General features: G+C 48.3%; 1 protein-coding gene across 2 annotated transcripts in view; it reads right to left on the bottom strand.

Annotated features, from left to right (window-relative positions):
• The window catches only part of RGS10 (regulator of G protein signaling 10), a 33,881-nt gene extending 8,212 nt beyond the window's left edge, over positions 1–25,669 (bottom strand). Inside the window, exons 1-4 of one of the 2 annotated variants that reach the window (XM_032490787.1) lie at positions 25,519–25,669; positions 14,495–14,613; positions 13,225–13,311; positions 4,561–4,704 (exon numbers count right to left, since the gene is read on the bottom strand). In XM_032490787.1, the coding sequence (XP_032346678.1) occupies positions 4,561–4,704; positions 13,225–13,311; positions 14,495–14,613; positions 25,519–25,567 (399 nt within the window). In that variant the 5' untranslated portion in view covers positions 25,568–25,669. Of the gene's footprint in view, positions 1–4,560; positions 4,705–13,224; positions 13,312–14,494; positions 14,614–20,211; positions 20,352–25,518 lie in introns of those variants that run through there. The other variant, XM_014566245.2, reaches the window with a different exon arrangement.
• Between the last annotated feature and the right edge of the window lie 602 nt (positions 25,670–26,271).

The following is a 26,271-nucleotide window of genomic DNA, read 5'->3' as shown; positions in this document are numbered from 1 at the left end:
GCAGAAAACTGACCCAGGAAGGCACATAGACGCTGCTACAGTTTTGGAAGTCATATTAAGCCAGGGTTTCTCAACCTTGGCATCACTGACATTTTGGACCAGACACGTCTGTGTCGGGGAGGGGACACTGTCCTGTGTGCAATGGAGAGTGTTTAAGCAGCATCCTGGCCTCCACCTATGGGGTGCCAGTAGCACCTCTACTCCAATTATGAGAACCAAAAATGTCTCCAGACATTGCCCAGTGTCATCTGGCCAAAATCACCCCCCGTTAAAAACTACTGCATTAGGTTAAAATGCATCTTCCCGTAACATTGTAAAGGACACGCACAGTCAACACTCATGCAGGGCTGACTGCGCGCCAGGCGCTGCCCTAAGTAAGCACTTCATAGAAGTGAGTGCGTTTCACCCTCACAGATGCCTTATCATGACCTGCATTTCGCCAGTGAGGAGACCAAGGCTCAGAGAGGGATCACCTCTTGCCCAAAGTTCCACAGCTACTAAATTCTACAGTCAAAGAAAGGAGAAAAAAGTTGGGGCTAAAGAAATAAGGTTACGGCAATCAGGGAGCAACCGTTTTTAACGTCAGGCCATTGAAGGCTTGCGGCCTGCTTCGCAGTGTGGCTCGGAGAGGCAGCAGTGTTTGCCGAAAGCCTCGTGTTACCGACGAGGCCACAGAAGCCACACCAGGAAAAAAGGACCCACCCGGGGTCAGATGGAGGCAGGCCTGGAACAGAAGATCCCTCTTCCCTCTTCTGGCCAGCCTAACATACAGTGATAATGACAGTGAATCTGAGCTCAGTGTCCAGGAAGTGATGGGCGGGGAGGAGTGAGGGAGGAGGCAGGGGGTCAGGCCACCGGGCACAAATGATGAGCCATGGTCAGGAGACCGCGGGTTTGCAGCTGACTTTCTAGAAACAGAGATGGCTCTGCACCGAGTCATCCGCATTCTCCTGCTCGGCTGATGAGGGATGGACACAGCCAGAGCTGGGGATCAGAGCCAAAGTATCTGGCTTTCAAGAGGACCAAACCTTATGAGCCCAGCTGGCACATTCTATAAATAGTCACTGTCGAAATTAAACTGGTTACCACGGGCTCGGGGCCTAACCCCTGCCAGTCCCTCCCAACTTAGCTTCTCCCTTCACCCTCCCTCACTCCACTCCAGCCACACTCACCCCCATGGGTTCCTTTGTACCTGCCATTTGCTCTCCCCGGAAGGTCCTGCCCCCAAGTCTTCTTCCTCAGCTTCCCCTTGCCACTCAGATCTCAGATTCAAGGAGCCCTCTCTGACCACTAGACCCAAAGGAGGGCCCGTCCCAGTCACTCTTCGCCCATCACCTGTGGCATTTCCTCCTTAGCACTTATCTCTCTCTGTCCTCCTGGGTGGACAGGTGCTGACTTCCTCACTGCGCACATAGCTCCAGGCACAGTCCCTGGCACGCAGTGGGCCCTCCATCAGTGTTTATAGCATAAAGGAATGAAGGAAAAAGCAAACCCACACACCAGCAAGCCAGCCAGAACTGAGCTAGACCTGCCAGCGGCAAATCTTTACGATAAAAAGCCACTACAATACAAATGACTATGTATAAAACAGATGCACAACAAGGTCCTACTGTAGAGCACTGGGAACTATACTTAATGATCTGTAATAAACATAAGGGAAAAAAATATGAAAAAGAATATGTGTGTGTGTATATATATATATATATGTATATATATACGTAAAACTAAATCACTTTGCTGTACGCCAGAAACGAATACAATATTGTAAATCAAATATACTTCAAAAAAAAATCCACTGCAGGGAAGTGCAATTCACTGAAGAAACCAGCTCTTTGTAAGATCAGCTCTGCCTTCCTCCTTCTCACAATGTAATTGTGTCCAAAAGCAGACTCAGACTCTAGGCTAAAGTTCCAAAGAGGTGCCCTTGCCTCTGCTGGCCTTCCCAGCATGCGCTGGGCACACAACTGGGCCACGTTAGCAGAGCTGAATTAAATCACAGAACAATCTCTCCAATTATGAATTTTCCAGGTAACAAAGTTTTAAGCCCACAAACTTCTCTTCAGATATCATTTTTGATGAAATTCTTATTAAAACATCTAACACATTCTTCACGGAATACGCCGACCACAATTCAAGTTTTGCTTGATGCCCTGGGGTCATTAGAATCACTAATTGCACCACCATCCTGCAGCACAGGGATGCCCCCAGTGTGGTGTGTGGGGTTGTGGGCCCCCACACTCGGTGGTTCCCAATCACTGTGCTGTGGTTTTGTGTTTAGTATCATTTTTCTGCCTCTTCTCTGGCTGTTAGCCATCGCCTCTTGGGGCTCATCACTCCACAGCCTCTACCAGCACTTCAAATCGGCTGTGAACTGAAAAACCAGAACCTGTTAGAATTGTATGTAAATCAAGAATCAATAGGACCTGAATGAAAGAATATGAAAACGAATATATGTATGTTATATGCATGACTGGGACATTGTGCTGTACACCAGAAACTGACACATTGGAACTGACTATACTTCGATTTAAAAAATGGAGAAAAAAAAAAAAAAAAAAACCCAGGACCTGCCTGAATGAGGACCTGAGAAGCTCTCCTTTAAATGAAATGTCAGGTGATGAACTCATCTTATTTGATGTCTGGGAGTATTTCTCATTCCTCTAGGTTCCAGCTGTGCCCCCAAGACCACGCTGCCCTATAGGCCATCTCCAGGGTGTGGAGCACTGCCTGCCGTGGGGAGGGGCTGAGGCTCCCTGGAGGTTTCCAGGTGAGCCAGTGCTGAGAGCAGCCTGCTCAGACAGCTCAGTGATAAAGCCAAGTGGTGCTCAACAAAACCAACGCCACTGAGGAGGTTTTTAAAGTTATATGAAATCTCGTGGTTCCAAACATGCTCCCCTCAGCCTCACACTTCTTCACTGAGGGAAACAGGGCTCTCATGGGGGCCCTTTGGGGAGCAGAGAACAACAAACCATGCTGAGCACACATTTTGATAGTTACCAGCAAAGCCCCCGAGAGGCAGAGTTTTCTGAAGCCAAACAGATCTTAGAGGCCCTTAACAGGCACTTGCTGTGGAATCAGATTCCAGATGTCACGTTTGCACCCAATTATGCCTGAGGAAGAGAGCGCATATTTCTCCCTCTCAAATAAATGACACAGTAAGTAGTTTGAACTGCATTGTGCCACGTTTGTTAGATGTGTGTGTACACGCGTTTTTAAAGGAAAAATATGATGGAACGTCTAGAGAGCAAATGTTATTTAGTGGTCACCTTCCTATGAAATTATCTTTTTTCATCTTTATATTTTCGTTTCCCAAGTTTCTTTTTCTGAGCATGTATGATTTTTCTAGTTAGGTGGATAAAAGTTTTTTTTTTAATAAAAGTTATTTTTAAAATGTCTTTCTTCGTCACTTAAAAAAAAATCTTCCTCTGTCCCTTGTATTTCCTCCTTTCTGTGTCAGCTAAACCTCCTACGGTATGAATTCAATGCGGGGCAGGTGCGGGAGGGTGGTCAGAGGTCCAGCTCTATTTTGAGATGTGTTGCAGGCCTAACAGCAAGTGAACTGGGACCTTGGGAACCCAAAGTGCCACCACCTGGAGTGACATCAGCCTATCCCATTCCTCGCTGCTACCTTGGCTTCTGCGGTCCCACAAAATGCCGGTACCACGTGGCCTTCCAATCCTTCTGCTCCAGCTGGTGTCATGGGGTTGTGAGGAGCAGTGAGAGGCTGCCCACGAGCCTGGGACAGCTGCGTGGGCTGCATGTGTGACAGAGTACAGGCTTTGAAGGCAGGTGCATGGGCCTCCAGTACTTCCTACTACCTGTGGGTCTTTGTGCTAACAATCCACTCAATCTCCCTGGACTTTGCTTTCCTCATCATCAAAATGGGAGTAATACTGCTCACTGGAGATTAAATGAGATAATGCAGGCCAAGGGGCCCTGGGCACAGAAGGGCACCTCTGAAGGGCAGATACTACTCTTGTTGAGAGTACCTAGGACACAGGGCCTTCACTGCAGTTTCCCAACCCTGGCTGAACTTCAAAGTGCCCTAGGAAGCTTGCAAGATTGTGAGGTGGGGTTGGGGGGTACCCTCATGTGGCTACAGCCACAAAAACTGCCTTTAACCACACATTTCCCCCCTTTACTCCACAAAGCCATGTTCATGGTATTCCTCCCGTTGGCTCAAAATCACCACCTCCAGGAGGCCCTCAGCAAGTCTCCCAGGCTAACTGGAGTTCCTTCAACACTCAAACTTGACTCAGCATTCATGTGCAATTTGCGCTTGCCACTGTATCAGCTGGAAAACATTCTCAAGCTGCTTCTCATACGTGTACTTGCTAACTGTCGGTTTTCTATCTGATGCTGAGCAAATGAGGCCTGGCAGGCCAGCCTGTCTCTTTCATCAGCCACGGCCCCTCAATGGGCCTCCAACCTGCCCCGCTGGATGGGATGACTTCCAGGGTGTCTAACATTTAGTTTCAACTGAATTCTTCCAGGCTGGTGGGGGGCGGGGCAGGGGGAGTTAATTTTCAAATTAAAGTGCAGGTAGGGAAGTCAGGTTACCTGGTCCTGGAGTTTCTGGAACATCAGAGGGTGTGGTTCCTCCAGGATCTTCTCATTGAGCCGGGACTGGCCCTCGACATTGACTTGGGACGAGGCCTTGCTGGACAGAAAGGTCGTGTAGATCTCCTTTGCCTTTTCCTGCATCTGAGGGAGACACAGAGAGCCTGTCTGACATCTGCAAGCACAGCCCTTCCCGGCCTGAGCCCAGCAAACCGTTCCAGCCCAGGAGGCACCGCTGCTACAGGAACCCTGGGGGATCTGGCTGCGGCTCCAGAGCTAAGCCCGATCTGGGGGTGCTTGTGATCGGCCTAGCCCCTCCCTCTCCCGCTCCATGCATCTGTAGTCCCATCTCCTGTCTCAAAACTGCTGCACCACCCATTCAGACACGATGACGGAAAGAATCCTGGCCCAGAGGGAGTGACATTCAGCAGCATTCATGACCATCCTGTGAATTCTTCAAATTAAGGACTCATGGGAACATTCTTCAGCCATAAAAAGGAGTGAAGGACTGACACTAACTACAGCATGGATGGACCTTGAAAGCATTATGCTCAGTGAAAAAAGCCAGACACGAAAGGCCACGTGTTATATGATTCTACTGATATGAAATATTCAGAATCGGCAACTCCATAGAGACAGGAAGCTGAGTGGTTAGCTGGGGGAGGAGGAAGGACACAGGGAGTAGCAGCTTAATGGGTAAGGAGTTCCTGTTTGGAGTGATGAAGGAGCTCTGGAACTAGACGGTGGTGACAGCTGTTCAACATTGTGAACGTATTTAACACCACTGAACTGTACGCTTTAAAACGGTTAAACTGGTAAACCCGAGAGCTCTAAAAAGTGTAAGTGTGGTAAAATTTATCTTATGTCTATTTTACCACAGTAAAAAATAAAATCAAACAACAAGTTTATACTGTATAGCACAGGGAACTATATTCAATATCTTGTAGTAACTTATGGTGAAAAACAGTAAGAAAATGAATGTGTATGTTCCTATGTGACTGAAGCGTTGTGCTGTGCACCAGAAATTGACACAACATTGTAAACTGACTACACTTCAATAAAAATACATTTTAAAAACATCAAGTTAAACCGTGAACACATATCCCAACCAGTCATCAAGTCCCGACTATGCTCCAGATACATGCTAGGTGTTTTACAGCCATGGTCCCACTTTCTTAATCCCCTGGGCGTCCAGCACAGTGCCATTTTCCTGTCAGCGCCATGTCCCTATGAGGACACGGAGGCCAGGAGAGGTGACGTGGCTTATCCAGGGAGCCCGCAGGGAGGCACAGGACTGTTCAGCTCCAGGGCCTAACGTTTCTGCTCAGCTCCACGCCCGTGAGATGCATTACCCTCCAGGTGGTGCACTCTGTCAGCCTTCCGGGGCAGGGGCTTGTTTTCAGGGAACGACGTGAGTATTAGCAAGAGAGAGAGCACTGCTCACCTGCCCTGAGTCCCAAGTGCTGTCGAGCGGGAAGGTATCAGCCCTAAGCAGGCACCCGGGAAGGCTTATCAGCGGGGCTGGAAAAGGTATGCACACCTGCACTTAGGTTGCACCAAAACCCAGCAGGGGCTGGTGCAGGCATGCTCTCACGGTGAGTGCCTTGTCCTAAAAACAGCAGGCCTCCGTGCCTGGGCTGTGGACAGGAGCCCGTCCTACAGGGCGTCCCCTGCGGGTTCTACTTTCTCTAACTTCCTGTGTTTGCACTTTGCAGGCAGCAAACGTGAGGGCTGTTTCTCTAAACATTAGAGTCTCAGTTTTACCTCACCCTACAGAGGAAGCCGGATAATGAATGCCTCTGAAACGTAGCCACAGAGCTACGATTTGTGGGAAGAAGAGGGGGTGCTTCTCGGGGTCCACCTAGAAAACTGCCATTCTCTCCAGAGAGCCCACCACACATGCTGCAGAGCTTAGCTTTGGAAACCCCAGGCTCTGAAAACCTCTGGCCTCATGGAAATCACCAGAAGGCTTCAATACCTGGGGCTTGAAAGGAGGGGAAAAGCAATCCTTCAACTTCTTTTGGTTGCAGGGACCAGTTGACAAAAAACCCCGTGAGATTGAGGCCTGACCTTCTCCCATCCCCCAGAAAGAAAGCCTTAGCAAGACGTGCAGAAAGACTGCTTAGGCGGGGGTCTTAAGATAATATGGCTGTTCCAGGGGGCAGGCCTGGAGACCAGCATGGAGACCAGCATGGAGACCCAGGTGGGGCAGAGCTCTGAGGCTAGAAGAGCCACTCCCTCCACGAAGCCACGAGCCTCCCTCCCACCACCCCCATTCTGTCAGGAAGGAACATCTTTGGAAAACCACTTCCTGTTTCAACAATACTTCATAAAAGTAGAATTTCAGCCAGCCAGACTAGCAAACTCCATGTGGGGCTCTGGAAGCAGAAATCACTTTAGGTCTCCCCCTCTCCTTGAACATTCACACACACACATTTTCTAGATGGATCCAAGTCGTCTTAGGTGGTTGTGAAAAGAAGTACCTTGAGGCTTAGAGGTGGGGGCGGGAGGGGGGACAGGAAGCAGGTTTGGGGAGGGGCACCTGCAGGTGCACAGATCTCAGGTCTCTCAGCCGTGCCTGCAAGTCCCCATCCCCCCCCCCGAGTCTCTGGGAAGAGTGATGGGCCCCCCAAGGTGCCCGGACCTGGGCCACCCTCATCTCCAACTCTGAGCGATGGCTTCGTGGGTAGAGCTTATCTGGCTGGGGTAGGAAGCGTGACTGAGAAGGGAAACCCTGAGACTGCCGACCGCAAGCCAGTCACGGGAAGGCCTGATGTCCGTGCAGAGAACACTTAACAAAAAAGAAGAACCGGTCTCTTGAGTTATTTTGGTAAATTTTCCAGAGCTTTGTTAACCCTATTCTAGCTCCCATCAGGATACAGTGAGAACATTCCCCGCCCCCTCCCCGGGTGCAGCCGCCACATCCTTGACCCTGGGAGAGACCTAGAGGGATGGCCAGCAGCTCTCCTCCCACCCTGACAGCCTCCACCAGAGCAACAGCCCTGCTGTGGACAGCAAATGTTCAGGTACCTGCAGTGTTGGGGGCCATGGGGGCAGGAGGACAACAAGAAACATCTAAAAATGGCAGGAGCTCAGGGGTGTCAGGAACCCTGGCGGGAGGGATGAACAGGGTGGCAGAAAGAAGCTGTCAGACCCCCCCCCAGGTCCTAGACCCTCCGAACCCTGAGCAGTTATCTCCCTCCCCTACCCCACCCCCCCGGGAGACTGGGGTTTTCTTCTCTAAAGAAATTGACTCAGAGAATTTGCAGACAGAAGCTCAAAGAAGGCAAGGAAGACACCAAACTTAGCATAAGGGTTAAATGAAATTCCACATACAGACCCCCAGCAAATTTCTCCCCACCCAGCTGACTGCAGATATGTTTCGTTTATAAATACATCGGGCTTGTGGCCGCCAGGAAGAGGCTGGAGGACTCCCATGTATAGAAAACAAAAGCAGGAAAAATTCTATAGAAAGATTTGAAGATAAAGTTGAAATCTCCGAAAGAAAAAGTAGGAACCAAAAGCCAAAGAGATGAAAAAATAGGAGGGGAAAAAAAAGGATAAAATTAAAGGCTCAGTCCGGGGGTGGGGGGGAGGGGGGAACGCGCATCACTGGGGAAGAAACCAGAGAAAATGGAAGGAAAGAAGTTACTAAAAAATAACATAAGAACATTTCCCAAATTTCCAGATTAAAAGGCTCCACAAAACACCCCCCATGATGAATGAACCTCACCCCCTCCAAAGCCTCTGACCACACAGTTTTAGAATATTGGTGATGAAAAGAGGATCCTATGCTCTTCCAGAGAGAAAAAAGGCAAAGAAACCAGAACAAAACCGCTTACATGTAAGATACTGATTCTTAATAAAAATGGAAGCTAATGGGACAATGTCTTCAAAATTCTGAATGAGTTTCAGCCTAGAATTCAATTCTATGCTCTGTGAAGTGGGAAAACAGTTGGGGGAAGAAACAACACTTTCACTCAACAAGATGTTTAAAGGTCTACCTGCCAGGCCCCCTTTCTCAAGAAATTATTGCTGGTCGTGTTCCACCAAAATGAGTGAGTGACTCAGGGCAGAGGGGGACCTGGTCCTGGAGGCGGGAGAGGGAGTGGCCAGTGGTGGCAAAGGAAGACCTGGGGATGCCCTGGTGGGAGCTGTGGTCAGAGGGCCCCAGGAGGACTGTCCCTAGGGCAACTCAGACTGCAGAGCTGATCTGAGGGGCCTGCGTAACACTGTATGGAGAAGCATTTTAAAGAGTTACCAGGGAATATAAAAATAAGAAAAGCAGAGAGAAGGTTTAGCTCAAGCCGTAGGGCACATGTGTACCTCCTCTAAAAATAAGCAAATAAATAGACCTAATTACCTGTCCCACCCCACCGCACCCCCCAAAAAGCCACAAAAAATAATAAGAAAAGATGCTCCAAGAAGAAATCTCAGTATCCTCTTTGGCTCAGCAGCAAACAACAAACAATAGAGTCTTAATTATGAAAACGCAGTAGACAGGGATGCAAGGTAAGTACAACCTCAGTTATTGTACGAGGATGTCAGCAGATGACACCTGAAAGTGATGAGGTGAGCCAGGAAGGGACGGAGGCGCAGGGCAGCCCACCCCACAAGAAGCTGAGCTCCCATCCGGTCCCACCTGGACCTGGCCGAGTCCACGTCGAAAGGCAAAGATGGGAAAGACAGCCCAAACCAGAGAGAGAATGAAATCTGGAGGGTACTGAGGACTGCCAGGAACCCACCCTTCTTACCCCATCTGGTAATGACATGAATGAATTTCAAATAAAGACCGCTCATCACTTTTGGATCATTTTTTTAAAAATAAAGAATATGGCATTTTAGCCTTTTAGGAAGACCTTTACTATTACTTTAAATAAGAATATCAAACATTCTAAAATCCAGGATTGAGTTTTAGTGTTAAATTAAATATGATAAAATTAATAAATACCATAGACCACCTCCCCCTCATAACTGTTAACTCCAAAACACTATCAACATGCCTGGTACTATTATATTTAAATACCAGTGCGAGTTGCTCTCAGAGCTATGATTATTAGAAATCTTCCACCACCCCACCACTCCCCCACCCTCAACTCTCAGTCTGATTTTTACAAATCTACAGGAGCTGCTGTATCCATCCCAAAAGCAGGCCCAATATGCATGCACTGATGGATGGATGGATGGATGAATTCAGGGGTAGCCAAAGAATGAACACCTTGGAGGTCTTTCTGAGGTTGCTTTGTGTTACAAGATAGACGTATCTCATGTGCTAATTCATGAGGAAGAAGCCCTTTAAAAAATTTTTTTAAGCCATAAAGAAATTGCAAAGGGAGAGAATTGCTTTGAAAGCAGACTGCTGCATATGAACACCTGGCAGTTACAACCCCAGGAACTCCAAGGAGGGAAGGTAGCAGGCATCACCCTCCCAACTCCCTAAAGCTCCAGCACCCCCACCGTAAACACAGAGCGCTGAGACCCTCCCAAACTAAGAGGCTGCCTTCCTGCCTGCCAGGGGTGCAACACAGACCAGGGAGGGCAGTGAAGACACAGCACTGGTCCACTATTTGGAGCTTCTGAGCACATGAGCCCCAAAAGAATAGACAGTGTGTTCCTCTCTCAAGTCCACTCCTAAGGCAGCAAACTGCAGCTCAAGATGAGCAGGGAGGCCAGGACCCCACTGATGGCAGGTTCTTAGGTGTTGGCTGACCTGAGCGGACAGCAGGAAGCGCACAGTGAGCCAGGCACTTCATGGGCACGCAGATACAGTGGGGAAGAAGACAGACAAAGACTACAAACCCTAGAGAGCCTGTGTGATAGAGGGAAAAGCAAAGAGTACAGAGAGAAAGAAATTATATACGGTACCAGAGAAGTTGGTAAGCACTGTGGAGAGATCTGGCTGGGTAGTTATGGGAAGAATGAAACAACAAGCCAGGCTTAGTTCACTGTAGAGAGAAACCGTCGACAAGCTTCCTGCTGGATCAGAGGTGGTAAGTCTGGTTGTGAAATTTAGCTGGGCTGACTTCTCCCTGTCTGAGTCCTCCACTTTTTTAAATTAGTGAAACAGAACTTCCTTCTGGTTTTACTTCCCCTGCAGTCAGACCCACTAGAGAACACACAGGCCCTGAAGTCGGAGACCTGGGCCTGCACCCCGGCTCTGTCTGCACCAAGTCGGGCGGCCGTGGGCCAGCTGCAGCTTAACCTCTCGGCCCACGGCCCCAGCATCTGAAAGGGTAGGAGTTGTCACGAGGCTGAGTGCGATAACCCAGACTGAGGTATGGACACCACAGGCCTCAGAGATGATGCTCCCGCCGTTCCCAGTGCTGTCTGTATCCTCAGAGAGCTGACGGGCGAGGCAGCACTCACTGCACAGAAGCAAAGACCAGGCACGTCCAGCTTCAAGGAGTCATATGCTGGGTATCGGGGTGGTGGGTGCAGAGAGGAGCTGTCAGATTCTGGAAGCTCTGGCTGTAGGATGTGGATGGGCCAGTGCAATCCAACACAGGGCCCCCCAGTGTTCCCTGTGCATCCACGTTCTCCAGGTGTGGCCCCACCTCAAACACAGCAGAGCCAGCCTGCCCCTCCACACGACCCTCTGACGGCTCTTGTCTCCAGGCCTTCCTCCCCATGTGCTGGCCCCTCTCCCAGGAACACTCCTCCTACCCCCAAACTCCACTCAGATGTCAGCTTAAGAGTCACTTCCCTCAGGGCCTTCCTGACACCCACTGCCCGTGCTCCCACGGAACCTGCACTTCCCATTTCTGTCCTCGCCATATTTGCAAAGGCTTGTCTAACAAGCAGCTGCCCCTCCCCAGGCCTGTCCCCTGAAGAGGCTCGTCTGTCTCGTCCTTGTGTGTCACCCGTGCTTTTCACAAGGCCTGGCCCTGGCAAAGATCTGGCAAACTCAGTTGAGTTGGAGGGCGCTCCAGCACCACGTGCAGGGCAAACAGCCAGGCGGCCCAGGGTGCAGGTGCGAGTCCCAGCTCGGCCGTGCAGGGACCCGACTGGTTTGCACGGTGCAGGGGTGCGCTGGCTGACCCATCAGCCCCTCTCACCTCCAACACACAAGCTGAGGCAAAGGAACGGACATCTGTCCTCCTGCTTGACTCCCAACCAGGGGATTAGGGTGAGGCCGGACAAATCCATTGCACAGGCCAGCGTCTATGGACAGTTGTCCCTGGGCCTTGTCTTGGGTACTGGGGGCAAAGGACAGCAGTGGGCTCGCCTACCTGAAAGGGCACAGCCAGCACCCAGCTTTCCGAAGCCGCGCCTCCCACCTGAGGCTGCTCACCACCCCTCAAGGGGCTCAGGCAAAGTCATCCAGGAAGGAGACCAAGCAGGAAGGAAGCAAATGGCCAAGAGTCATGCCTGGGACAGCTTTCTAGGCTGACCTAGGAAATTCAGCCAAGGGGAGCTTGGAATCCATCCTTGCCCCTGCAGAGGGGAGGGCAGCAGACACGCTGTTGCATCCAGGGGAAGGGTGTCTGAGTCAGAAAATCCTTTGAATAAGCCTGTGAGTCTGCAAACACTGAATGGCTTTGGCCTCATGGATTCCAGCTTGTGGAGCCAGAGGCTCAAAACCTGGCAGCCCACAAGCTGCCTCTGCCCATGGATGTGTTTTGTTTGGCAGGCAAGGTTTTGCATTTTTAAAAAATTAGTTCCATCACTTATAATATCAGATGGGTTCATATAAGAATTCAAATGCCCAGCTTCTCTGGATAAAGCAGCAGCACTGGGCTGAAGACAGGAGAAGATGCCTTAGGAAGAAACCTCCCTTAGAGCTCCAGGGTGAGGGTGGGGCAAGCCAAGACCTAGGTGGACAGAGCTCAAAGCAGGGAAAGCTCAGACAGCCTAGACCCTAAAGCATTCACTGCCAAAGTCAGCTGAACAACCAGCTACAGCCTCTGGAGGCAGGGCTGGCTACCCCCAAATGGCCCTAGTCCCCACCACTCCCTACAGCCTCACACCAAAAACCTCACTCATGCACAATACTTACCAGCCATTGTAGACATTTAGCTACTAGCCTCTTAGAAATACACAGGCAGGGGCCTCGTAGACACATCCAATTCACAGGCCTCCTTCCCCATAACCTCCTTCACCTCCCCTGACACTCAGCCTTCAACGGCAGAAAATCCAGCTGCCACTGGAATTAAAGGCTACCTCCTGCAAAGAGCACACATCCACCCAGAGAACAGTCAGAAACCCTCTCTGTGGGATGCCTGCCAACTACGAGCTGTTTTGCAAAGATAGACTGAATAACTGACAATCCATCTGTTGCACGTTGTGCTTTTATCAACACGTATCTGCTTTACTACGTCCACACAAAATGCCAACATGTCAAACTCTGCAGGAAGCATTCACATAACTTATTCATGAAAAAAAAAATCATACTCAGTGACAAACTCTAAATGACTTAAATGGTTATTTTTGCTTTAAATATTTGTCCATCTGAACATCTCCATTTAAAAATGGATAACATGTTCTTTTTAAAATTGTTAATATTTGATCAACACAAGATGCCTTATCTGAAGCTTAAATCTTTCCCCAAATCCAACGGGAATCAGATTTCTCCAGGCAATTTCAAAACATATTGGAAAAGCAGCTGTAACTTTATAAAGAGAGAAAAAAATTATCAAGAACGTGATTATGGATTGGAAAAAGTACCTGCTTTTTATCTTGCGTTTTCTTAAAATCTTCGCATGCTAGCCAAAATAAAACATTTTCTTCACTGAATTCTTTTTTTAAAAATTCCTGTGGATGAAAAGAAGAAAAATATCAAGCAGTAGTCTACTTAGAAAACAAATAATGCATTTCCCTTCAAGAACTGATAAGTCCAAATTCAACAAATGAGCATATTCAATCACCCTGTGAAAGCTCCCCCTGAAACACAAAGTATTAAAGCTAGAATTTCATATGTGTTTGAACTTGATGGCTTTGACGCTGTGAAGAAGAGTGAAAATGAAGCCGGAATCTACTCCCAGTCCTCAACTGACAATAAATTACTAAAAAGTAAATTAAAGTGGAAGATATATTAGTTCCTTCCAGACAGTGTTTAAACAAAGTACATTCCTCAAAAATCAGGCTCATTTTTTTTTTTTAAACAAAAGAGAAGAAGACATATTGAGCATGCCTTACAAACATCGCGAAGAGAACTCTTTTAAGTTGGAGGTGTGTTCTTTTGGCAGATGTTGAGGGGTCAGTGGCACAGCCAGCTCTCCTGCTGTGCATGGAAGTTTCCTCTCTGGAATCTAGACGGTGCTCACAGTGGCCTTGTGTCCAGGAATGTTAGTAGCCCTGTCTGGTACCCCACCTCCTCAAGGTCTGCAACAAGGACCAACAGCTTGAGGGCTTATCCTGGCCTGACCCAAGACTGAAAGCCAGAAGTCAGTGGGACTCGGGCAGATACGAGGCATTCTTCAAATTCACAGATGTTTTTTCTGACACCTGGGGTTTCTGCGTGCCATTTCTAGGCAACACCAACATCTCCCCATCCACCTGTCCTCCTCTTTGAGTTCAACTTCACTCTGCCAGCTGTTGTTCAGCTGCTTTCACTCTGTTAATAATGTGTCCTGAGGATCCCTAACACACAAGAGAACAAACCTTTACATCAAAGAGACCCAGACACCCCCTCCCAGGGCTCACAGAGCTGGAAATTCTTTGTAGACTCTGCCAATGAGCACAGTACTGATCCCCCATTACCCTCATGCCCTCCCATCGAACTCTATAAAAACCAGAGACAGTCTGTGCCCGTCCTTCAGTGCTGGTCCATAGCTAGTAGGAAAGCGTTTCCATCTTAGTCATAACTAGGGAGAAGTTCTTATTCTCAAGTTGGGACAGACAGTGTTTAAAAAAAAAAAACCTGTGTTTCCCTCACATACATCTCAACTTCTTTGTATGATGCATCAACCCTGGTCAACAACAAAAAAATGCAAACCCTAAATCTTTTCACGCCTTCTGGGTCTTCAAGCAGATTCTCCAGAGAAGCCGCCCATTTGGCTGTGCTCTTGGGGTTCTGGTGGCTGCTGCTGGAACTCCCATCACTCTCATGGATGTCTGCAAAGCAAAGTTCAGACTGTGTATGTGGCCCAAGGATTCTATCATTTTATAACAGTCATTTTGATCATCATCACCATTATGGCTAACATATAGTATTAAGTTACATGCCAGAATCTACTCTAGGTGTTTAACACGCTGAATTCATTCTAGTCCTGACAACAACCTTAGGCAGTAGGTGCTACCATTTCCTTCATTTTACAGATGCAGAAAACTGAGGCTCAGAGCTAAGAAGGGACTTGCCATTTCCCAACAACCCCATACATTCTTCCCCTACCCATGTGTTCACTGGCTGACCCCCAGGCAGCCCTCAAGTCTCACGCAAGCCCTCCTCCCTGGGACCTTGACTCAACAGCGACTCTTTCCCATCGCATTCTGTGCACGGTCTTATAATTATCTTGCTGTGTTGTGACTATGTCTCACTTGACCGGCTCTCACTTGTCTGAAAGCTCCTGTGTATCTTGATCTTATATCTCCTGCCAGTAGCTCATTGCCTGGCACACAAATAAAAGTACGTACCAGGGCTGGGACTAGGGTGGGGGAAAGGAGGCACTGGCTGCAAGCACAAAATTTAAGGAGGGTTATCAGATAAATAAGATTTTCATGCAATATTCTGAAACATCAAAAGTAATGCAAAAAAAAAAAAAAAGTTCCATAATGAGCAAAATACCAAAAATTTAAATAAAGGCAGGATGGTTAAAACTGATTTTTTTTCCTTGTGCCTCTCAGGCTCCAATAGGACTCAGCATCACGCTGTTACTATGTGTGTAGACGGAATGAATAAGTGACTTTGCACCTGCACATCTGCTGCACTCTTACTCTTAAAAAGAGCCTGGGTAGGGGGGTGGCATTGCTCAGTGGTACAGCACGTGCTTAGCATGCATGAGGTCCTGGGTTCAATTCCCAGTACCTCTAATTAATTAATTAATTAATTAATTATTAATTAAATGAGCCTCTTGACTAAAGGAAAAGGGACAAGGACTTCCCACTAACACACTCTGGCTACTTGCCTAAAGAAGGAAGTAACAACATGAAGACGCGTCATCTATAGAATTTGGCCCCTTTCTGGAGTGAAGAGGAAAACCACGGAATGCCACTTCCATGGGCCCAGGTTCCAAAACCAGTTTGGCCAATTGGAACTGTGTGACCACAGGCAAAATTCTGTGTACGAGGGAGATCACCCCTGATCTCTCAGGTTATCGGAAGAATCAGAGGAGGAAGCACACCAGGCACCCAGACAGTGGACCCTCAAGAAATAGAAGCTCTCTCTTGAAACAATGATCTATCAAGGGAACTATTTTTACAGCTAATACTTTTTTTCTCCATTCCTTTTTCTCCCCCCAAAGTAGAGAGACATATTTCTCTAAAGAAAAGATTAAATTTAGGAGAAAAACAAGCTTTAAATTAAACAGGAAAGCAAATCACTTTAAAAGGATAAATTTTTAAATTCTTATCAATATTAATTGCTGCAAGTAGCTAAGGGGCCATATGACTTAAAATTTTTGGAGGAAAGTTGTAGCAGAATATATTGGACTTAGTAGTATCTCCGCTTCCGTGATCGCAACTGTTCTGTTGGGTGTCAACACACAGGTTAATTTCTCAAGCAGCTGAGACTCATCTCTCAGCATCTGGGAAAACTATCTAGATTTTTAGACACTGATTGGCTAACTTGGGCTAAATAAAGCAGAAGCCAGAAGCCCACAGGGTCTGTGTTTCACACGCATTGGCGATAGAGCAAGTAAGAGAATGAATTGTTGGGGACAAATCCATTCTTTAATTGAGAGGCAAACTCATTCAAACATATCACAAAGGTACCTGATGCTTCTCTAAAGTGAATCTTCAGTTCGTGGATGTTAAATTAGTTCCCCACTCTCTTTGCAAATGCTAAAACCGGCAAGCTTCTGAACACTGCGTTTCTTCCCAACAAAGTATGAATCAAATTAGAAGATCATTATTATAAGAAATTTCTGCAACAGGGCTCATTCTGCCAAGCATTTCACAAATTTACTCTCTGCTCTTTACGCAAAGCATACAGCTGGACAGTTTACTCCACTTCCCTAGCAGATCTTCTCTTAAATAAATACATGTAGAGACACAAGTTTGCTGTTCCAGGAACAAGCTTAGGCAGTCCGAAATTTCTCTCGCCATTGCAGGCACTACTTTGGCTATAAGTTTTCAACCCTGGCCTGAAATTACTCCAAAACTGCTAACATTCTTTTCAATAATAAACCAAACACATTTGTGTTTTCACGGCCTCACTCGGAGGATTCCCATTTAGCCAATAGAGTGCTCTAGTTAACCAGGTCTTCTGGTTGGTTAACTGAGAGATAAGATACCTGTCCTCATCACCAGATAATTGTTCCCTCCCTCCTTCCTTTTATTTCATACTCTAATCATTTTGCATATTAGGTTTCTGTGCCAGCTTTCATTTGAACAAAAGGTTTTACAACTCAAAACCCACTCACCTGATCTATTCCCCTAATTTTTTGTTTGTTTTGTTTTGAGGGGAGGTAATTAGGTTTACTTATTTATTTATTTTTAGAGGAGGGACCGGGGATTGAACCCAGGACCTCGTGAATGCTAAGCATGCGCTCTACCACTGAGCTATACCCTCCCCCTATTCCTTTAATTTTATAGACTGAGAAATGAAGGTCCAGATGGTAAGGTGACTCAGCTAAGGAACTGCTGGATGGAATCACTACTGGGATTTACAAATAAGGGCAACTGTCCCTACACCCCCATCCCCCGAGGTCCACCTCCATAGAACCCCAGGGTTCCCTGGAACACCAGAGTTTGCACATGGTTGGCCCTTCCTTTCCGTTCTCTCCTAGGCTACCATCTCCCTTCCAACGATGTCGTGAAACACATCTATAGCTGACACTGTTACAGAAGGTACAGAATTTTCAGGGCTGGCTCAGAAATTATACCAAGACACAGCTACTCTCCACAGCCGTGGTCACTGGTTTCTGGCTTTGGTGCCCTGGATAAAGTGAAACTCCTCCGTGTCTTTCTGCCCCCCTTCCGCCCCAGCAGTCCTTACCAGAGGAATCCTCTGCTCACAACTCTGTCATGTGTTTTCACTTTCCCCAGAAATATTAGTTTGAATTTTGCTAAGACTTCCTGATTGTCTTTCAATTTTGATTAAGACTTTTGGCTGTGCCTTATTTTAAAAGCCTTTTTAAAAAATTTAAAAAATTTTTAAAAATAAAATAAAAAGTCCTTCTTGATTGGTATCAATATAGATAGCTCTGGATAGAGCAGTGTTTGCCAATTCCACTCATTAAATGATGTCTCTCTTCTCTATATCATTTTCCCCAACCACCAGTGAGACTGGCTGAGGTCTACCCCATTTGGCACTGCCCCAGAGATTGCCCCTTAAGTCAGGGCATTTCCGTTCCTCAGGATCCTCTGCGCAAGGAGATGTCCACTGTTTTCTGATGCATGTACATAAGGGCTTCCTAAGCCATCTCGGCTCACTTTAAATGTTATAATCAGCCCAGTGATGTACAGGAGAAAGAAATAACCTTTCCTCATAGCAAGCAGGCTTACTTCTGAGCTTAAGAATAGCGCAAAGCCAAGAGCTCCCAGTTTCCCAACTCCTTCTCAATTCCTGGCACTTGAAAACACAAAGATCCAATACTCTTCTTTCCTTTTTCATTGATAAAAGTTTCCATTTTAAATTTTCATCTTTTTTTTTTTAATGGAGGTACTGGGGCTTGAACCCAGGACCTCATGCATGCTAAGCATGCACTCTATCATTGACAAGGTTTCTGCCCACTCACAAAGTTTCCATCTTAGATGAATTACACAAGAAGGTAGGTTTTGAAAGCACCGGTGGGAAAGGAGTCAAACCTATCTTTCTAGCAGCTTGAAGATCAGCTCAGGCTAGTAAGGAGCTGTTGGTGACAACATTGGTTTGTTTCAATTTTGTCTAGCTCTGTTTATTTATTGTTGCCCTTGAGATCAACTGTGAAACATTTTTGCAATGAAAAAAATAATTTTTTACCTCCTTGGTTCTTCAAAGCATTTTAGATCTTCAGATTTTTGAAGGCCCAGTGCTTACTTTTCAATAAATTTACCTTCAGAAGAATCTGTCATTGGCTAATAATAAGTTAACACTTCCAAATTATTCACAATGTGCTGGATACCATTCCAAGCTTTTTCCGTGGGTTGAATCATTCCATTCTCACAATGACCCTCTGATGTGGTTAATATTACCCCCACTTCACAGATGAGGAAACTGAGGCACAGTAACTTGCAAGAGTCACCTAGCTTAGGAAATGGGGAGTCATGGTCCAAGCCCAGATAACCTTGCTCCAGAGCACATGCCATTTACCACAAGGCTCTAGCACCATTTTTATTTTTGATATCTGCTGATCTTCACACTCACAGGGGCCAGAACACAACAGCCTTGAAGAGAATGATAGCAATTATACTCTGGGTGGAGACTGCAGAAAACTAAAAGTCCATTCCCCGCAGACAAAAACCCATGTGAGACTGAGCCAGAATCATCCGGCAAGCAAACACAATCTACACACGCTCTCCATTCACGTTTAGGCTGTTCTGTGTGGTCTCTGACTTCAGCAAAAGCCATTATTTCAAAGCCAGTGCAGCATCAAGGTGCAGAGGGCTGAGGCTGGCTGCTTGCAGCATATTGTGCGATGCATTATTTATAGATGCTATGATGTCATATCTATCAGAGATCTTCTCCAGACCTAATTCCTTGGAAATCCATGCTCAAAAGGCATCTCTAACCCTGATCAGAACTGAATGCTTACAGCATGGATTCCTGTTGTTGGTCTGCAGGAAGGTCCAGGTCACGATCCTGCCTGGACAATTTCCCCACGTCAAAGAGGATTTTAGTAAAATCTCAGTGTTGAGCTTCCTCAACAGCAGAGTCAACTTACATTTGCAAAGGGTTTTCCCAAAGTACCCCCCAAACACACGGCATATTAAAGAAAAAAACGAGGAACATTCAAGGTCAGGAAAAGGCAAAAATGTTGACCATAAATTCTATAATGGTACCTACCCCCAACACATACACACACACTCTCCTTTAAAATACTCAGGGAAAGTACACACCCCACAAAACTTATTTAAAATCTCTTATCGTCTAAACCACATCAAACATTACATTAAAAAAAAAGTTATCCCAACTTAGAAGCAGAGAATCAGTTGGTTACAACTGGTGATCTATGTATGGCTCCGGAGAAACTGGGTCATGGAAACACTCTATCTAAATATTACTTTGAGTGTTTATCAGCTCCAGTATCTAGTTTCTGAGAATAACTACCCTTCAGGCATGCAATTCCCTTTGTGGGGAGGTTTGTGTGAACAGCCATTAGCAGAAAATAATAATAAAAATAAAAACGATTTGAAATAACCACACTAATTGCAAGCATCAAAGACCAGAGCAGGCCAATAGGCTGGAGAGGTTGGCTCAGCTCAGAAACGGCCTCATGGCAGTTTTCACAGGAGGTCTGAGGCCCCCTGTGCACCTGTGTCTGCACCCACTCCCCCCACCCCTACTCCGCCTGCCAGCACCCAGCGATGGGTGAGCTGAGGGCAACTGTCAAAGCGGCAGGGGTCACTCCTTACATGCCATGCTCTGGGGTCTGCCTGGGGGGGCGCGGTCCACGCAGCCCGAAAATCCGCTGTCTTCTTGGAGACGCTTTGTGCGAGACAGGAGGGGGCTGCGGGGCTCCTGAGCACCCTTGGGTCCAGAGAAAAAACAAGCCTCAACATCCTCTTTTGAGTGGACTAGACAACAGATGGCCACTGGTTTCCAGTTTCTACCAGAGGGAACTAAGAATGCTGGACTGTTATTTGTAGCTTCCCTAGAATCTTCACTTTCTAGGCAAAGGCCCAGAAAAAAATTTAAAAAATAAAAACTGCCCAGGAGCCCAATTCTGGAGGTGAAGGTGAAGACCCTGTCATTTTTTTTCACTTTCCAAAAAGCCCTCGTGCTTCCTCTGGGACCTGACACTGATGCAGAAATGAGCCTTCACTCTCCCCTGGCCTCTACCTCGGGGAAAGTAAGTTCTTTTTCTCTCCAGTGTCAGTAGGGTAGACTGTGTATTTCTTGAGAGGGAGGCTGTGTCTTCCTCGTGGTCAGCAGTGTCTGCCACTCACGTATGGATTTTCAGTGATGGCTGTTTTCTGATAGATGGTCAGCGGTGGAGGGGCAAGACACAGAGAGGAGGATGATGGCTGTAAAAACAGCTGGTATTTACTGAACACTTGCTATGCCCCATCTCAACCTCACAACCACCCTTGGGGGGTGTCAGGCCCATCACCGGCCCATTTTACATGTGAGGAAATTGAGGCACAGCAAGGTTAAAATCATTTGCTCCAAAGGAGCAAATCAGGAAGTAGAAGCAATGGGACTCAACCCTAGGTTGTCTGGCTGCAGAGCCTAGAAAGGGAAGGGCAGTGAAAGATGCAAGAAATGAAAGGCGGGCCCTTTTCTCACTGAACTTAAAATTAATTGAGAAGATGAGGCCAGCCTTTCCCAGATGGCCGTCTGCCCTCAATGCCACCCACTGGCATGAAGTTTTCTTCAGAGGTCCCTAAAGGAATGAGAATACGGAGAAGGAAATATTTACCAAGTGAGCTGTGCCGATCAAGTAAGGACAGTCTTGGGTTGTCTTTTTTAAGCGGATAATTACATTATTTACATGGTGCAAAAGTTAAGAGCTACACAGGGGAGCACAGTGGAACAGGTCTTCAGTGACCCAGAGCCTCTCCCTAAAAGCAATAGAAACGGCCTCTACAAGATTCTTGTGTACCAGGACAGTTCTCTACATGAGATGCTCTCTTTCCTGCTATTTGGGGTGTTGGAACAGCCTTCGACTGTGGGATGGTAAAGATGGCTGATGATGGTGTTGTCTGTTTTTAATGTCCTGACTGGAGACAGAAAGAAAGAAAGAAAGGAGGAAGTGAAGCAGGGAGGCAGGGAGGCAGGGAAGGAAAGAGAAAAGCCACGCACTCCATACTCAGAGATTTGAGTTCTCAGTTCTCTCCCTTCTGAAATGGGCATCTCTGGACAAGTCCCGCCCCTTGGTGGCCTCTGCAGCTGTCCGGGGAGATGGATAGGCTGCATTTCAGGTGCAGGGAGGGAGGGAGGCAGGAGGTAGGAGCCCAAGAAGAGTGTGCCCCCTGGAGCAGGGAGACCTAGCTTTGGGAGAGGACAAGGGACAGAGGCGGGAATGCCCAGCCACCCATGGGCAGAGCGGGGAGAAGGGGAGTGGGAATGGGAGAGAAGGCAGGCCAGATTCCAGGTCCCAGAGCACTCCACAGGGAGGGGGGCAGCAAAGCTGATCCACAGGCACTCAGCAGGGCCGAGAGATGGGAGCTTGTTTAGAAGGGACATTTGTCCCCGGAAGTCTGCAAGGGACTGTTTTGCTCGAGTGGACACCTCCTGACAGCTCTTATCAAGGAGGGGATGCTGCTGTCTGCCTGGGCCCCTCTGCCACCCCCAGGGTTGCTGTTTTGGAAAGATATCGGGGGGAAGCAGAAGAAATGGTGAGAGTAAATTTAGTACAACTTAAACAGCAAGTTCCCAGAGCCCAGCGGAAGGGGCCAAGTGGATTACTCAACCCCCGGGAGGGAAGTGACTCAGTTCACCCAGGAAGCTCTAGGAAATGGCCCAGCCAGGCACCTGCCTAGGTTTGCAAACTTTCTAATAGTGAGGAAAGGAGACATCAGTTCAAATATAAGGTCTGTGAAGGCAGGTAAAGTACCATTAGCACCCGTCCACAGGCTGCCTTTGGTGGTGTGCAGAGTTGGCACCTTGGACTCAGCTGGCTTGTGGGCTGACCACACCTGTATAAACCATGCCCCTGGCCCAGCCTAGCCTCTCTGTTCTGGATTTGCTCTCCCAGATCTCACTGGCCTGCGCCAGTGATGTTCTGCAGAAAGTTTCCCCAGCAGCCAAGCCTGCCCCGCCACTGGGTTGTTATAACAAAGACATTAAATTGTTTTGTCAACTGTCATCTTTAAATAAAAACTTAAGCCCAGCAATAAATTTGAAACTGGTCCCAGAGGTTTAATGGGACCAGTTAAAGTCTAACAGCCTGGCAGGGGAGGGGATCCCCCTGATGGGTCAGCCCTCGGTCTGGTCGCAGCTGTGGCTTTGGCTTTGCTTTTCAAGTGAACAGCATCCCAGTTACCATCACAGTGCCAGTCGTGGTTGGGGCAGGGCGGGTGCACAGAACCCTTCAAGGGGTCCTCACACTTCAGGGGCATAAGAATCAACTGAGTGCTTGTTGAAAACGCAGCCAACTCTTTCTCACCTCGGGCTCCCAAGACTGAATCAGGGGTTCTGGGGCATGATCCAGAAAGCTGCGTTTTATCAAGCCCACCCCCCCAACCCTTATGTGATTTATGAACACACTGAGAAACCACAGAAAGGAGAATAATCACACTTTGAATCATATTTCGAAACTTGGAATTAGGGGTTGGGAGCACCAGCGTTCAGCTTAAAGACATCATCTCCGATAAGATTTTGCAGAAAAGCAGGAAAGGTCTAGAGTAAAGGAAGCCAAGAGGCAGGACTGCGACAAGGTCCAAATCAGAGTCCTGTAGGCACTGATCCAGCTTTTGTGGGGTCAGAAGCTTATACAATTTGGAGAACCACTTAAAAAACAATTCAAAATTTAAAAAAAAAAAAAAATCAGTCCAGGGTCCTGCAGATTTTTTGGCTGGCTTTCCAGTGCCTTTGCCTCGGGGCCCACATTCCCCCTTTCTCACTGCAAGGTGGTGATGACCAAACTGTCAGGGGCTCATTTGTCCTTTCCCATCAGGGGACAGACTTTAAACCTAAAAATCGTAAGGAAATAGGGCTCTTGGAAGCCAAGAACCCAATTCCAATCCATAATTTTTAGCTACTGATTTTTCTCTCAGCGACCTACCCACATTTCATCAGTCCTAAAATGTGTTACCCTGAAACAGGTACACTCTCCACTAGTGTCCCTAAAACTGCCTCCAGTCTTTCTGTGGTACAACCTGCCCACACATGCAATAGCACCCCAAAACCATGTATGTCATAATTCAGTTGTTCTATTTGGAAGACTTCATCCCAAAAGCAACCTGTGCAGGAATGTTCCTATTTATAACAGGAAAACTCAGAAAAGATAACAGCCAACCATTTATTACTCTGTAATGCCAGGCACTGTACTAGTATTTCATGTATACGCTTTCATGTATTTAATTATACAACTCTATGAAGCCCACTTTATAGATAGGAAAACTGATGCAGAGGTGTGCTGGTAGATCAGCTCTCCTAGGGGAAAAACAGACAAACTTGATTTTTAGCATCTGCTGACTTCCATGGTGAAACTAGCCGCTGATAGCCAACTTCAAGCTACCTGTGGGTTAGCAACCAGCTCCCAAATATCCTGAAGATTTAGCAGTTGGCTCAGAGGTCAAGTAGCTTGCCCAAGGTCACCGAATGATAGAGTCAGGAATCAGCAGTTTAACTTCAGAGACCAGGCTCTGACCACCTACCACTCCACGGGCCTGTCAATATCTAACAATAAGGAATGGCTAAAACAAACACCCACAAGGGATTCCTTTGACCCACAGGAAACAAAGAAAAGTGTACATGATCACTAACACTAATATAAGCAATTTACAGTTGTTCTAAATATTAAATGCAATAATTTGCAAATTTTGGTGGATGGGAAACCAGCTTCAATTAAGTTTTAAGAAGGGTATTTTATTCCCACTTTGTAGACCTGTAATCTGGACAGAGAGGCTCCACAGGTAGTCAGTGGTGGAGGTGGGATTTGGATCCAGCCAACCTGCTTTCAATCCATCCTCTTAACCACAGTGTCCCTCATAAAATAGTGATACTAGGGTGAAGGAAAAAAAAGATATGCACAGACTCAGTACTATGCAGAAGCAACTCCTGGATTGGGAGGCAGCAAGAAAAGTCTCTGAACTTGAGTCAGGCCAAGCTGGATTTGAAAGATTCTCCATCACCTAATTGTGACCTGGGGCAAGTTACCTAACAGCACCTGGCTTTCAGTTCCCTTCTTACTGAAGTGGGGAGAACAATGCCTATCTCAACGGGTGGCCCTAGGGGTGAACAGAGAATTCATAGAACAATGTGACCACAGATCCGGGCCCACATTAAGTGCTCAAAGGGGCATAGCTATTATTACGAACAAAAAACGTAAGATGGTTGGAATCAAGGGCATGCTTTCATCTTCTCTGTGGGTTCTTGGTCCCACTGAGTTGCTCCGAATTGTGGCTAACGCTGGTCCAGAGTGACAGTCAAGCCGAACCCTTAGTAAAGTCGGCTCTTCCCTGGCGCGAATTGCAGATGTGCCCTTCACCTTGTGTTCACCCTCCTTCTCCGCCCCACATTTCAGCTCCGCAGCGCAGAAAAGAAGGTGCTGGCTGCCCAGTCGGATACCCGGAATCCAGGCATGCCTTTCCCGGGTGCCATGTGGGCATCATTCGCAGAAACGCCAGCAGCAGATGCAGAGAACTCCAGAAAGGGGGTGGGGGGGTGCGACCCGCGCAACGTTCTACTTTTGGAATCTAGAGCCCATACTACCTCCAAGTTTGAGGCGGGGATGGATCTCCTTCTCCTCCCAGACCATCACTAAAAAGAAAACTGCTGTTGTTCCCCCTTTCAGACAAACTTCCTCCCCTGCGCGCCTCTCCGGGCTCTGCGTTCCCGCCGCGGCTAGGACCGCAGGGACGCTGGACCGAGCAGGGAGAAGTGGCGCGTTTGGCCGGGTCTCCCGTCGGCGCGGCATCTCAGAGCCGCGCCCGAGCCTGGGCGGGAGGGAAGGATGCCCGGGGCGGGCAGTGCCGACCCAGGCGGCTCATCGCGGCCCTTGGGGGCGCCCCAGTCTCCAGATCCCAGCTCGTCGGGCCCCAGGAGCCGCTTACCTGACGGCGGCCGCTTCCTGCTCAACCGGCTCACGGCGCGGTTAAACATCGCCGCGGGCACCCCAGGGAGGAAGGAGGAGCAGCGGGGTGGTGCGGCGACAGAGCCAGAAGAAGGCGAGGAGGAGGAGGCCGAGGAGGAGGAGGAGCCGGCTCGGCACCGCCCCGGAGGGCGCGGCCCCCGCCCCGCGGTTCTCCTCCAGACCAGGCGCCGCGTGGCGCGCTCCGTGCTCCCTGCCTGTCTGCCCGCGTGGGGGCTCCGCGATCCTGCCCCGGGGTCCCGCCCTGGGTTACCTGGGCGGGCAGGGAGCACTCGGGTGACTCCCAAACGCTGGGACCCGGCCCAGCGCCCAAGATGGAATGCATTAGAAACCCTGCTCAAGCGGTTCTCACCTCCTGGGGACCCCTTGTTGCGCCTGTCGCGCTGCGAGGCTCGCCAGAGAAGCCACCCGAGCCCCGTCCTGCCCTGCCAGACTCCCAGCTCCAGCGTCCATCCCGGGCTCCCGCCCTCTCCCTGCAGCCCCAAGAAACACACTCGGTGCCGCGGGCGCGTCGTGCTTCGCGGCTACATAGGCTTTCGCCTGGCAACAGGCGAGGGTCACCTCCTGGTTCAGAGACCTGGACGCCGAGGCCTTGGAGTTCTGCAAAACCCAGGCGCGGCCCACAGCCTTCGCCTCCTTGCCCCCAGGACCCAGGATCCCTGTACGCCCGGGCCTGCCCATCCCGCGACTCCGTGGGCGCTGGGCCTTCCCACGG

The sequence above is a fragment of the Camelus ferus genome, chromosome 11 (assembly GCF_009834535.1).
Source record: "Camelus ferus isolate YT-003-E chromosome 11, BCGSAC_Cfer_1.0, whole genome shotgun sequence".
Lineage (NCBI taxonomy): Eukaryota > Metazoa > Chordata > Mammalia > Artiodactyla > Camelidae > Camelus > Camelus ferus.
Note: the sequence above shows the minus strand (reverse complement) of the source record. Positions and strands in the feature narration are given on the sequence as shown.